This window comes from Ambystoma mexicanum, chromosome 1p, assembly GCF_040938575.1.
Source record: "Ambystoma mexicanum isolate Mex_15411 chromosome 1p, UKY_AmexF1_1, whole genome shotgun sequence".
Lineage (NCBI taxonomy): Eukaryota > Metazoa > Chordata > Amphibia > Caudata > Ambystomatidae > Ambystoma > Ambystoma mexicanum.
The window spans coordinates 734,827,022-734,839,964 of NC_090921.1; the positions used below are offsets into that span (position 1 = coordinate 734,827,022).

At 47.0% G+C, this 12,943-nt stretch overlaps 1 protein-coding gene across 2 annotated transcripts in view; it reads left to right on the forward strand.

The window, feature by feature from the left end:
- Positions 1-12,943, forward strand: part of PIP5K1A (phosphatidylinositol-4-phosphate 5-kinase type 1 alpha) — a 750,147-nt gene that overhangs the window by 611,671 nt on the left and 125,533 nt on the right. For both annotated transcript variants that reach the window (XM_069650241.1, XM_069650243.1), the window contains exons 9-10: positions 10,412-10,495; positions 10,854-10,902. In XM_069650241.1, the coding sequence (XP_069506342.1) occupies positions 10,412-10,495; positions 10,854-10,902 (133 nt within the window). The remainder of the gene's footprint in view (positions 1-10,411; positions 10,496-10,853; positions 10,903-12,943) is intronic.

The window sequence follows — 12,943 nt, forward strand, 5'->3', positions numbered from 1 at the left end:
TTGCACAATGTTTGTAGAAATGTTTGTAGAAAATAGAACACTTGAAAGGCCACCAGCTGAGAGGCTTGTGAGGGGCAATGCTTTAGCAACTCAGCAAGGTAACCAAGCTGGTCTCAACTGAGAGCAATTAAGGCTACACAACAAGAGGTAAGTTCTCTTACACTTTACAGTACCTCTGGTTAGAAGAAAGTTTCAGCGGGCTTGTGTTCCTGTACAGCTCTGCAGATGTTGTTCCTGAGCCTCAGTCGTGGGGACAAGAGGGAGGACGTCTGGGGACTCTTTTCTCTGCAATGGGGACGGTCAGCGGCAGCAATGGGCAAACTTCAATTCAGTGGTTTTTCTGTGTCTCAGCTCCTCGCGTCTGACAGCAAATAGCCTGATCTTCCTAGCGCTCGGGTCTGACTTAAAAGCAACGCACACAATCTGGTGTTCCTCTCCCTGTCTTTTCGGTTCCAGCAGCAGTGGAAATACAACCAGCTTCGAGAGTATGTCCAGATAGGCTTACTTTGAACTTGATTGGTCCCACCAACCCAAGGGGAGAAGTCATCCTTGCAGGGCTTCTCTAGTGGAGGCGAATTCAGAGCTTCAGCACAGCAGCAGGGCTTCACTGGGCAAACCAACGGTCCAGGAGTTGCAGCAAGCATCTCTTCCAAGTTCTTCCTTGGATTCCTTCGTCCAGTGGTTGACTCTGCCTTCCAAGCCAAAAAGCCTCCCCTTTTATGCAGGTTTCTCCCATTCATTCCAGCCTAGCCGTCAATCACACAGCAGAGTGGCTGTCGTTGCCGGACAGCCAGATGGCCAATCACCTTTGGGTGCATTCCTGTAACCAAGGGGATTAAGCACTGGGATGTTCGGGCATCTCCCTCAATTCCCGCCCCTGCCAGACATACTGGAGCCAGAGGCAGGATTCACTCGTGAATCCTGCCAAAGACCAAACGAACAAAGGGACCAAACCTGGTTTGGCACGCAAATTAAATCTTAAGAAGGACCTTCCCGACAAGAAATGGCGAAAAAAGACCAGGGCCACTTTGACAAAATGGGCACCCATGGGTGCCTTACCGTGGCTGCAAACGCAGCCTGCGGTGAAAACACACAATGGTACTAAAAAGTAAACCACTGCCACCAGCCATTAATTATAGGAAGGGTAACATGAAAATGTTACATGAGAAAGTAGACTAAGGGGATACAAAGTAACCCCTCCAGCACCCTGTGGTAAGATAGTGTGTGCTGGGTCTCGAAAGTTACAAAATGTAAGTAAAGTCAATGTCACTTGTCTGCTCTTGGATCGGTAGTTTTACCAAGAGAAGGTATTTTAAACCTTTGTGAAATCTGAGACTTCCCTGTGCCTCTGTACTGAAGGTGCTGTGACACAATGCAAAGAGGATGCCTATGAAGTTTGTCAGACTGCAAAGTCAAAAGAAACACAGAATAAATCACATTAAAATTACATGAGATAAAAAGTCCTAAAATCCAGCAAAAAGAGCTGGGGGTCTCTAAGGTAGAAGGGAATTAACACATTTCTGTGAATTCTCCCTAACACACCAACAGCATTACCTTTTGGGGGAAGAGGCACAAACGATTCACAGGTGTGTAACTCAACCTTACATATACTTTTCAGAATAGTGCAACACACATTCAAGGTAAGAACTTTTGTAACTGTTCACTGAGTTAGTTACCAAACAACTTCTTTTACAAGTAAGTAACTTTTAAACACATATTCTCTTTTCTAGGCAAAAAGCCCAATCCCTTACGTGTTTCCCTTATTCCTGGAGCATGAGTGTTCTCACTGGCAGAAGGGGGGGCCACTAGGGTCTAGTGTCCGGTTCTTGAGTAGCAAAAGTCATAGTTCCTAAGGGAGACTGTTCAAACAGGTGAGTATTTTAATTTTAGAGTTAGTTGAGGGTCCATGGGCTTCACAGAAGACACCCTTGGAGGATTCCAGCAGTGAGCCAGGGTGAACTGGACAAGATGCCTCCATATCACAGAAAACGCCCAAACCTACACAGGAATCACCAGAGACTTAAATTAAGTAAATACCCAAGCCAGCATAGTACCTCGGAACAGAAGATTTTGCAGCAGGAGGAAAACAAGGTCAGTGGATTCCTTGTCGTGGTGACTGAAAACAGGACCTTGGAAGGGACTTTGCAGCAGGGATCAACGGGGAAGGCTCTAGGCAAGGTTTTCAGGAGCACAGAGGAAGACAGAATATCGCTGGTCGGATTCCTGTTGTTACAAAGGTCCAGCACTCTGGTGAGGGGACTTATCGGACTTGATTCATGTCTCTGGAGATCCAGCAGGATGGCCACAGAGTTTCAGCGAGATTCGGAATTCGGAACACTGTGCACCGCAGAATGGCTCGAGGTCCCATGGTATTGGGGTATTGCAGCCCCACAAGGTCGCAGCACCGCGTGGGATGGCTCAAAATGCAGGTCTTCTTGAGTCTAGTGGGTCTCACCAGGCTCTGGGCCAGGGTCATCGTTTTCAGAGTCGCCAGGTCGAAGGAAGGGCTACAGCAGACGCAGGCTCTCCGATCGCTGGTTATCGTCTCGGCCGCTTTTCCTCCATCACTCTTTGGGTTTTGTTCCAGTGGTCTACTTGTCTTCAGCTTCCAGATTCGGAGGATTTAACAAGAACTACAGCACAACTTCTGCATTTTACAACAAAGGGCGGTCTGGCCAGCCAGCCCCACAATGGCTTTTGTCACCATTCAGGCAATGAAGAAAACTAAGGGCTGTGGAGTTTTGGACTCCTCCCTCGCTTCCTGCCTTCACATAAAGACTGGCGCCTGGACGGGGAATCCATGGGACTCCCGCCGAAGATAAAAAAAAATCACACCAAAGAATTTCCCACCCTGGATATCAGGAGAAGGAAGAAGGAAGGACAAACACTAAAATGGCACAAAAAAAAGATAGGCTGTTTTGGTAAAATGATCACCCATGAGTGCCTTTACCGGGGCTGTGCAAACAGCCTGCGGTGAAGGTGCACCGAATTAATAAAAGATGACACTTCCACCAGCTATTAAAGGTAAGGTTGTCCCTGTAAAAGAACTGTTACAGTTTTGGTGTGAAAAGGGATACATTGTATCTCCCCAGCACTCCACAGAAGGTGGGGTGTGCTGGTTTCACCAAATAAAATGTAAAAGGGATCCAAAGATCCTTTCTACCCTTGGGGGCTGTAGTTCACTCTAGTTTAGCCAGTTACAGTTTAAAGGGGAGCCCAAAGGGCAACCCAGCATCAAAGGGCAGTATTTGCCAAAAGTTTTCAAAGAGGATAGAATTATAAAAGACACTATGGAGAGTCTAAGAAATGACACCCATAAAAAGAGTAAAAAACTGTGTGGAAAAAGGTTCCCACTCAACTAAGGTATAAAGAAAAATAATCCACCAGTAAAGCAAAATGTTCTAGGGTTGACGCAGGTCAGGAAGATATATCATTACTATGAAAATCTTTCCCCACAAATTGGAATAATCTGGCCTGACAATTCGATGGCAGACATTGAGCATGAAACTCTAAAACAGAAAACAGCAAGACGTCTTTTACAGGTAAGTAGCATTATCATATATCAACTGTCTGAACTGCAAGGAAAAGGCTTAAATAAAAAAATGCCTTTACACTCCAGGAGGTGCATTTCTGTTCATGCAAAGGGTCATTTGTTATTTCGAAGTGTAGTCCATTGGCTGAGCTGTTTGGAGGTCCTATGCTGTGATATTCTTTCTGATGCTTGTTAATCTGCTTAGAATCACATGTTGTGCATATGGTCCGACATCCAATGGTAACCGCAGAGTATTGCATCTAGTCTTTCGGGGGCCCGAAAAGGGACGGCTGCATAGGCGTGTCTGTAACACTATCCCTGTACATGTAGTGTACCCAAAATCCCTCGCGTGCTGAGGTCCCTCACATTGTTTTTTCCGCCCAGATAACGGTCGCCCTATAGCAGAGTTCTTACATTAAAGACATTGTTTATCCTAAACCGACTTTTCGGTTATTCCCCCTTAAGTCATTTCGACGCCAAGAACAACTTTGACGAAAACTGCGGGGGACTTGTCTACGGCGGTGGATTTCGGCGCTTAAGATCCGGTAGCTGAAGTATCCACGTGGCCGGGCCCTCTGGCCGGCCTTTACAGTAGGGAGAGTGGGGTCGGGGTGGCCATATTTCTGTTATGTCTTTCCTCTTTCCCGCTCTTTACCCTCTAGGTCTGGTCATCTTTCCCTTTTGCTATGGAAAGGACTCTGGCTAAGTGTAGGGTCAGATACCCGTGGAAGGACGAGCACAGGATGTGCAACTCCTGTCTCCCCATAGATCGCAACGAGAAGCGGTGTGCGGCTTGTAAACTCCTTCGGCCTAAGACCCTTAAGGAGTGCCGTGTAAAGTGGTGGGCTGCGTACCGTATGTCGCAGGTGGAACCCTCTTCCCTCACCGCCACACCTGCCGAAAGTGACGAGGGCACCTCCGATGGCCAAACATCCGTTGCGGATGTGATGGACCTCGAGGCGGACACTTCTTGGTCCGCCATGCCTGTCCCTGACCCTTGAAGGCCTGACTCTGGTCTCGCTTCAGGGACAACACCCGTCGACAGGGGCGTACAAAGACTTTACACTAAACATACAACCCCTCCACGTATTTCGACGGGTATGTCGAAAAAGGTGAAGGCGCCAGCAGGGCTGTCGAAAATTTCGGAGGATTCCTCGGATCGTTCAGATCCAAAGCCTTCCCTGCATCAGCAGCAGCATTTGACGACTGGGCATCCCAAAACAAACACAGGCGCTACCCCTAAATCAAGTTTATATATCGAAGCGTGGAATTTGGATGGTCCCAAAAGGTCCGGTAGGCCCAAAAACTACAACTAGGCCTCAAGGCAAAAAACCTACCGCTAGGCCCTCTAACACTGCGCTAGGCAGTAAATCTGCCGATAGACGTTCGGAAACCACTATCTCATGCCGATTTGGCGAAAATCGCAAACCGTATCGCAATAATTACTTCGGTGTTTGGGCTTATACCTATTCCGTCGAAAAACATGGGGCAGGCTGCGGACACATCTATAGATACGCCATGGTGCCCCGATTCTCACAATAATGACCAGGACAGTCAAGAGCCTCTTTCCAACACCCTGAGTGACAAATTTCGGCATCAAGGGGCAGAAGAAGTTGTTTTTCCACCCGTAGGCCCTTCTAGTTCCTCTAAGTGGACAAGGGAGAAATTTGAAGGGTGCATGGATCGTCTTGAGAAAATTATTTATTTTTCTGAACATCCTTCCCCGAAAAGATCTTGTGGAGAGCCTAATCATAATTCTGCTTCAGTTACAAGAGGATCAGCCCTCAGTCCCCGTCCATCATGAAGACATCATTCAAATGGATACTTATCTGGACATTTACAGTGAAGATGAAGGACCTTCCTTCCTGCAGGGCTACAGTGAGTACCAGGCGGATGCCACGGACAATTGATAAGAAACACACCAAGTGGGAACGGACCCGTGGACGCTCCCCCAAAAAGATCTGGACACTGATGTTCTATGCCTGGATTCTCCTCCGTCCACCCCGGCTTGCCAGGCCTCACCTTTAGACGACCAAATGGCCTTCAATGCCATGTTAAGGAAGGCAGCATATCACTTTCAAATCACTACTCAAGAGGCGGTGCCTGAGCAGGACTTTGTAGAAGACATTCTTAAGGACAAACCCCCCTCTAGCCAAGCCATTCCCCTCCTTAATTCTATTAAGAGAAGATTGGCCCCCTCCCTTGTGTCACCAGCTCAAACCCGGGCAGTGAACCCAAGAGTAGAAAAGTTATTTCGGCCAGCTCCTTCGGACCCTCAATACACCACCCCCGATTCCCAAGTAGTGACTACCACGCGGAAACGGGCAGGAGTACCCCTTGCTACGGGGGAGGCGCCTTCAGATAGAGAATCCAAGAGGTTATATACCTGGGGTAAGTGGGTCACCTCGGCTGCTGCATATACCACGCGTATAGCGAATAACACTACGCTGCTGGCGAGTTATGATGACGCTCAATGGAACCTAGTACAGGAAGGTCCAATCAGCCATCAGGGCCAAGCTTCTCACTATTGTGGCCGAAGGCAGGCAAGTGAACCAGAATGTAATAAAGGACACTCTGGACACGGCTGAAACAGCAGGCAGGTCTCTGGCCCAGGGAACCTTACTTAAGACATGCTTGGCTTCGTACCTCAGGGTTTAAACCAGAGACACAGGCCGCTCTCATCAATAAACCCATTGAAGAAATTCACCTTTTCGGAAAGGTGGTCGATGAGGCCCTAGAAACAGCCAAAAAAGAGCATGAGACTCTTAAGTCCCTGCAACAAATTACTCAAAGACCTCACACCCCCACCCCCCCACCCACCCCAGAGAGGAGGTAATTCTCGTCAGTCCTTTCAAGGGCAGTCCCGTGCAAGTCAGAACAACTATGGCACAGGAAACTTTAATGCTGGACAAACTTCAGGAAGCCCTGCATACTATCCACCGGCGGGTCAGCGACACGGCAGAGGGAGAGGCCCCAATCCTAGAGGAGCTGTATCCTCTGGCCAAAAATGACCATCAGATCCAGGTCCCCTCCCATGTCCCATGTCGGGAGGCGCTTAACATCTTTCCTCACAGCATGGGAGAGGATAACTTCAGACCAGTGTGTCATAAAGACGGTCGCCCACGGGTACTGCGTGGAAATCGCCCGACCTCCACAATTCAGCCCTCCCCACTCACAGCACCTCTCACCAGACTATCTGGAGATCCTGAATCAAGAGGTGGAAGCGCTGGTGGGAAATGGCTCCATAGAAACCGTCCTTATCTTCAGGTAAACAAGGGTTTTCAGTGTACTTCCTTGTACCCAAAAGGGACCTCACCATGCACCCTGTACAAGATCTGCGCCCAGCGAACAAATTCATAAACCTCAAGTTTTGCAAGGTAACACTACAGTAGGTGATCTCACTATTGAAACAGGGGGACTACATGGCAACATTGGACATGAAAGATGCATGCTTTCATATTTCAATGTTGCCAGCGCACAGGAAATATCTAAGCTTCATGATAGAGGACAGGCATTACCAATTCAAAGTACTCCCCTTCGGCATCGCCTCGGCACCAAGGGTGTTTACCAAGGTACTGGCAGTAGCAGCAGCACACCTGCGCAGACTATCCGTCCCGGTTTACCCTTACCTCGACGACTGGCTCATAACAGGGGACTTGTACAACACATGTTTTTTGAACACCCAAAGGACCGTAGACTTTCTGTTTAGTCTGGGATTCTCCATCAGTGAGAAAAAATCCAGTCTAGTCCCCAGTCAAGTAAAACAATTTCTGGGGGCTCTAATCCGGACGAAAGACTGCCTCGTCTTCCCCTCCAACGAGAGGATTCAAAACATGCTTTTTCAGATCCCTCAATATGTAGCCAGTCAGGAGGTAACGGTGCGCAAAGCCATGCGTTTGCTAGGGATGATTGCGTCATGCATATACTTGGTTCCCCACGCGCGCGTCTGCGCATGTGTCCCATGCAAGAGTGGCTCAACAGCAAGTGGTGTCAGGCCAGCGGACAATGCGAAGATCTGGTAGTTGTCTCGCCAGCCCTCATTCTCTCTGCAGTGGTGGTCAAGGGAAAACCTTCACCACCCCTGCAGTGACACACGTCTCTCGCGGGGGCTCATCTGCTTCAGCAGACAGCGCATGGAGTGTGGTCCCAACAAGTAGCGTCCAACCATATAAACTTACTGGAGCTATTAGCGGTGTTCAAGGCATTAAAGGCTTTTCAGATGCAACTACAAGGGAAGACCGTGCTGATTCTAACCGCACTACAGCCATGTATTACCTGAACAAACCGGGCGGCACTCACTCTCCAGGGCTATCCAAGCTGTCCCAAAACATTTAGATATGGGCTCTCGAACACAAGATGTTTCTGTTGTCCCAACATGTTCCAGGGGAACTCAATCTTCTGGCGGACGTGCTCAGCAGAGATTTCCCTCTGCCCATACAATACGAATGGCGTCTGCACAAAGACATCGTGTCCAATGTCTTCGCAGAATGGGGCTTACCAGAGATTGACCTGTTCGTGACTCAGGAGAACACCCAATGCCAAAACTACACTGCCCAATGCCAAGACTACGCCTCCAGGTACCCCCCAAACCGCTCCAAGGGAACAGCCTCTGGATAACCTGGCCCCCCCCACACTCCCTTCTCAACAAGATAGTGCACAATATGCACCAGGAACACGTTACCATGATACTGGTAACCCCCATGTGGGCCCGCCAACCCTAGTTCGATCATCTGATGGATATGTCCCTCTCCCCACCAGTAAAACTACCCTGCCCGTACAACATGTCTCAGGACAGGGGGGGAGACCCTACACCCATGCCCCAAACTCTGAATTTAGCAGCCTGGCTCCTGAGGTCATAGAGTTAGGACACCTACAGCTCCCTCAGAGGTGCATGGACATACTCAGGGAAGCTAGGAAACCTTACACCCGTAATTGCTATGCCAACAAATGGAAACGTTTTGTTATCTTGTGTAATATCAAGGGCGTCAATCCCATTGATTGCTCACCCACACACATTGTACTATACCTTACCCATTTGTTGGACACAGGGTTGGTCTTCAATTCCCTGAAGGTTCATCTGGCTGCTCTTTCAGCCTACTACACGTCACAACAAAAGGTGTTGTGGTGGAAGATACCAGTGATTAAGGCCTTTATGGAAGGGGTTAGAAGAATGTATCCTCCCATTTCTCACCCAACTCCTGGATGGGATCGAAATGTGGTTTTAACCAGGCTCATGGGGTCTCCCTTTGAGCCAATGCATAAAGCAAGTCTAAAAGACCTTACTTAGAAAGTGGCCTTCCTAGTGGCTATCCCTTCTATCAGAAGGGTTAGTGAACTACAGGCCCTTTCTGTTCGAGACCCCTTTGTTACAGTGCACAGGGATAAGGTAGTTCTGCGCACGCATCCCAGATTTGCACCTAAATTCATCTCGAAGTTCCATGTGAACCAATCGATTGAACTTCCTACCCTTTTCCAGAATCCCACTAGCATGGCCGAAAGAAGCCTACACACACTAGATGTGCACAGGGCAGTCATGTTCTACCTGGAAAGAACTAAACCACTGAGGAAAACACACTAATTTTTCATTTCAGTGGCAGCTGGTAGAGAAGGGGATCCTGTCTCTAAATCGGCTATCTCAAGGTGGATTGTCAAATGCATCACACTATGTTACACTCTTGCTAAGAGAGAACTGCCCTTCAAGCCTAGAGCGCACACTACTCGGGGCACTGGGGCTTCCATAGCATTCATTGCAAATGGTCCCCTAGAGTCCATTTGCAAAGCGGCAACCTGGAGTTCTGTACACACCTTTTAAAAAAACACTATTTCCTAGACACTCATTCTAGGTCTGATTCTCAGGTGGGACAAGCAATACTAAGACATCTTTTCTCTACTGTTCCTTCTCACAACCCACCTCCAACTCCTGCTCGCTAGTCTATGCACAGCATGTGATTCTAAGCAGATTAACATCAGAAGACATGCATTACTTACCGTAATAGCATTTCTGATGATTGTATTTGCTTAGATTCACATGCGCCCTCCATACCTCCGCGCTCGGGGTGGAAGAAACATTAGACGTCTTACTACTTTCTCTCTTCATGTACTCACTCACAAATAGCCTTTGGCTCCATGGCAGAAAAAATGCAATCGAAGGGACCTCGGCGCGTGAGGTATTTTGGGTACACTATACTTTGGGGATAGTGTTACAGACACGCCTAAGCCGACGTCCCCTTTCGGTCCCTGAAAGACGACATACAATATTCCGCGGTTACCACTGGATGTCGGACCATATGTGCAGCATGTGAATCTAAGTAGATCCAATAATCAGAAATGCTATTACGGTAAGTAATGCATGTCTTCTGGTTTAATAAAAGTGTAAGATTGTTGTCAATTAATCTCTTCACTTCAATTCGGAGACTATTCTGATCAATGGCATTAGCGTACTGTAAAAACTGTTAATTTGCATAAACTGTGGCGAATAACGAATTTCACAAGTGTATGTGTGTGTTTTGGGGGAAGTGGTGTTGTAGGGTTACCAGTCATTTGGTCGAAAACCAAAGGATTGAATGCCATTTGATCGACAGTCAAATGGTCGAAAAAAATGGTCGATTTTTTTTTTTTGTTTGTTTGTTTTGTTTTTTTAATGGGGGTTACCCCCTCAACCCCCGTTTTCTTTATTAAAATTTTTTTTTAACCAACCAAAACTAAAAAATATATATATATAAATAAATAAAAAATTCGACCCTTTTTTTTCGACCATTTCACCGTCGATCAAATGGTCATTCGATCTTTTATTTTCGACCATTTGACTGGACACCGTGTTGTAGTTATTTGAGTGCAACACAGAGAACTCATCATTTTTTTAATTACTTTTTTCCTTAGAATGGGAGGCATTCCTGCCCGAAATGCAAAAGGAGAGCGTTTGCTTCTGTACATCGGTATTATTGATGTTCTGCAAGCTTACAGGTAAAAGCTCCTACACCACAAAATGTTCTTTCATAGAGGAACAAACCAAATGGGAAGGGCCTATCATATAACATGCAAGAAGTAAATACAAATGTAAACATACAGGATTTACAGAATTGACAGATTTCTTTCAGGCCAGAAACAATATAAAGTCTGTGGTGCTTGTTACCATAGAAGACTCTAATGTTGGATATCCCTGCTAAAGCGCTCGATTTACATATTAAACCTTGGCTATATATGTCAACATTTTCGATGTAGACTGGGGTAGAGCAGCTGTAGTCCAGGGGCAGACATTGGGTGATGAGGCAACACTTTTTGATTTATATTGATTTATTAATGCTGTCATGTTGCTCTTTAGGTTTATGAAGAAGCTGGAACATTCCTGGAAGGCTCTGGTGCATGACGGGGTGAGTAGAGCCAGACATACTGCACTTATCCATGGTCTGTGTTCTTGGAGAAGAAATAATATACCACAACCACAGCAGCACAGTGTATACTCATCCATTGTATTCACCAAAGGGTTTTTGTTTGTTGATTGGTCAGCTGAAATGTGCGGTTCACTGACACTTCCTGTTAATTTTCAGCATAGTGCACATGTAACTTTTCAGGGATTAGTCGGTGGGTTTGACTGTTCAGTGAAGTTGCAAAGATCTCCAGGCTGGCTTTCAGTCACTGTTGCAGTCATTTGGTAATCGCATGAAAGAAAGAGTTGCACATGGCTTCTGAACTCCCCTCTCACTCTTCTAAGGAGGTTTGGTATGCACTGGTTAACTGGTCCTAGTGTTCTGGTCTGTAACTTTTTACAACTAAATTAATTGAGATAAGTCCAAATCTAACAAACGTCTGCTGCACGACCCTCTATTGTATTGATGTCTGTGACCAAAATAATGTTACCTGGGCTGCTTCAGGCTTAATATATGAACGCACGAGACTAAAATGCACTTAATCATGGTACAAGTACCTTAAAGTTGTGGACTCAACTGTTCTCCCCCAGCACTTTTTGCTAGACGGTTGGGTTTTTCTCACTCTTATGAGTGAGTGGGAATCTTTTTCCCTACTCACTCATTCTTATTTTTATACTCTGGATATCCCTTTTAGGGTTTATTTTGATGGGGTCACTCTCCTCTATCTTTTTCTATGGCATCTGTAATTTGCTATTATTCCTTATTTGCAGTGTTACTGAAAGCTCTTTGTGCTTCCCTCTTTGGTTTTACTTTTATTCCTTGCAAGAACTACTGTTCCCAAGGATAGGAGGGTACTTTTTATCCTATCTATACTTTACTTGTATGCCCAGCATACTCCACCACCCACATGTGGAATGCTAAGGGGGGTGGGGGGGGGCACACTGTGTCCCGTTTTCCCTCCATATAAAATCTTTTGGTTACAGTAACTATTCATATGAGTGGCTGGTGGCAATGGATACTTTTTCTTTCAATTTTTGCGAAACTTACAACACAGTCTGCATTCCAACTGCAGTAAGGCTCACATGGGACATAATTGATCGAAAATGGTTCCCGTCTTTTTACTGCCAACTCACGATGGTTTGTTCTTTCTTGGCCCTTTTGCCATGCTGGGTAGGGGAGGTCCTTGTGCGTCTTTTGTCTTTTGCTGGGAATCCTTTGCGAAGCCCGCCTGAAGACACCGGTGTCTCTGGGAGGACATCCAAAACTCCACAGGTCTTTGTCCTCTTGTGTGCCTGCGTAGATCCGGTTCTAACTGGGAGGCTGACTGTCCTGAAAGGACAGCCCCCACCACAAGTTTGACGGACAGCATGCATGTTGAATGGCTGGGTTCCTGCATAAAAGGTGATGGTCGATGCTTAAGCCAGAGTCGACCACTGGAAGATCCATTCTGAACAGAAAGACGTCTGCCGCTACCTCCAGAGCCATCTGAGTGACCGCTGGTGCTCCAGCCTTCTTTTCCAGGTGAAATGGGAAGCTCTGATCTGACCGACTTACTCCCTTAGACTGGGACCAACCAGTCTGAAAACAACCTGCATTTCAAGCCATCCCACAACGAGCTGTGACCTTCACGGCTGCAAACCGCCAATTCCCTGGAACCTGTGGCCAGTGTGCAGTGCATCACCTTCCGAAGTTCGAATCCTCCTGAAACTTTGGTTGACGCCTTCCGGATCTCCAGATACAACATTCCACTCCACGATGTTGCCTCATCCGAAGGCTGGACCGAGAGAGCAAGCTGACTTGACCGGGTTGTAATCGTTCTTCACTGGTGCTTTAAAAAGGGGGCCAAAGCAACAGAACTGCGAATAATCCTTTGTCTGAAGCCTCTCCACTCGACTGCTGCTGAGAAGATGCACCTAGTGTCCCTTAAGTCTGCCTTACCAAGAATCCGGTGACAAAGTCTGCTGCTGCAGCATTGTGGAAGCTTTGTGCTGCACCTTCATGCTGAAGGTACTGTGGGTCTCTTGGTAGATGTTGGGTAAAAATT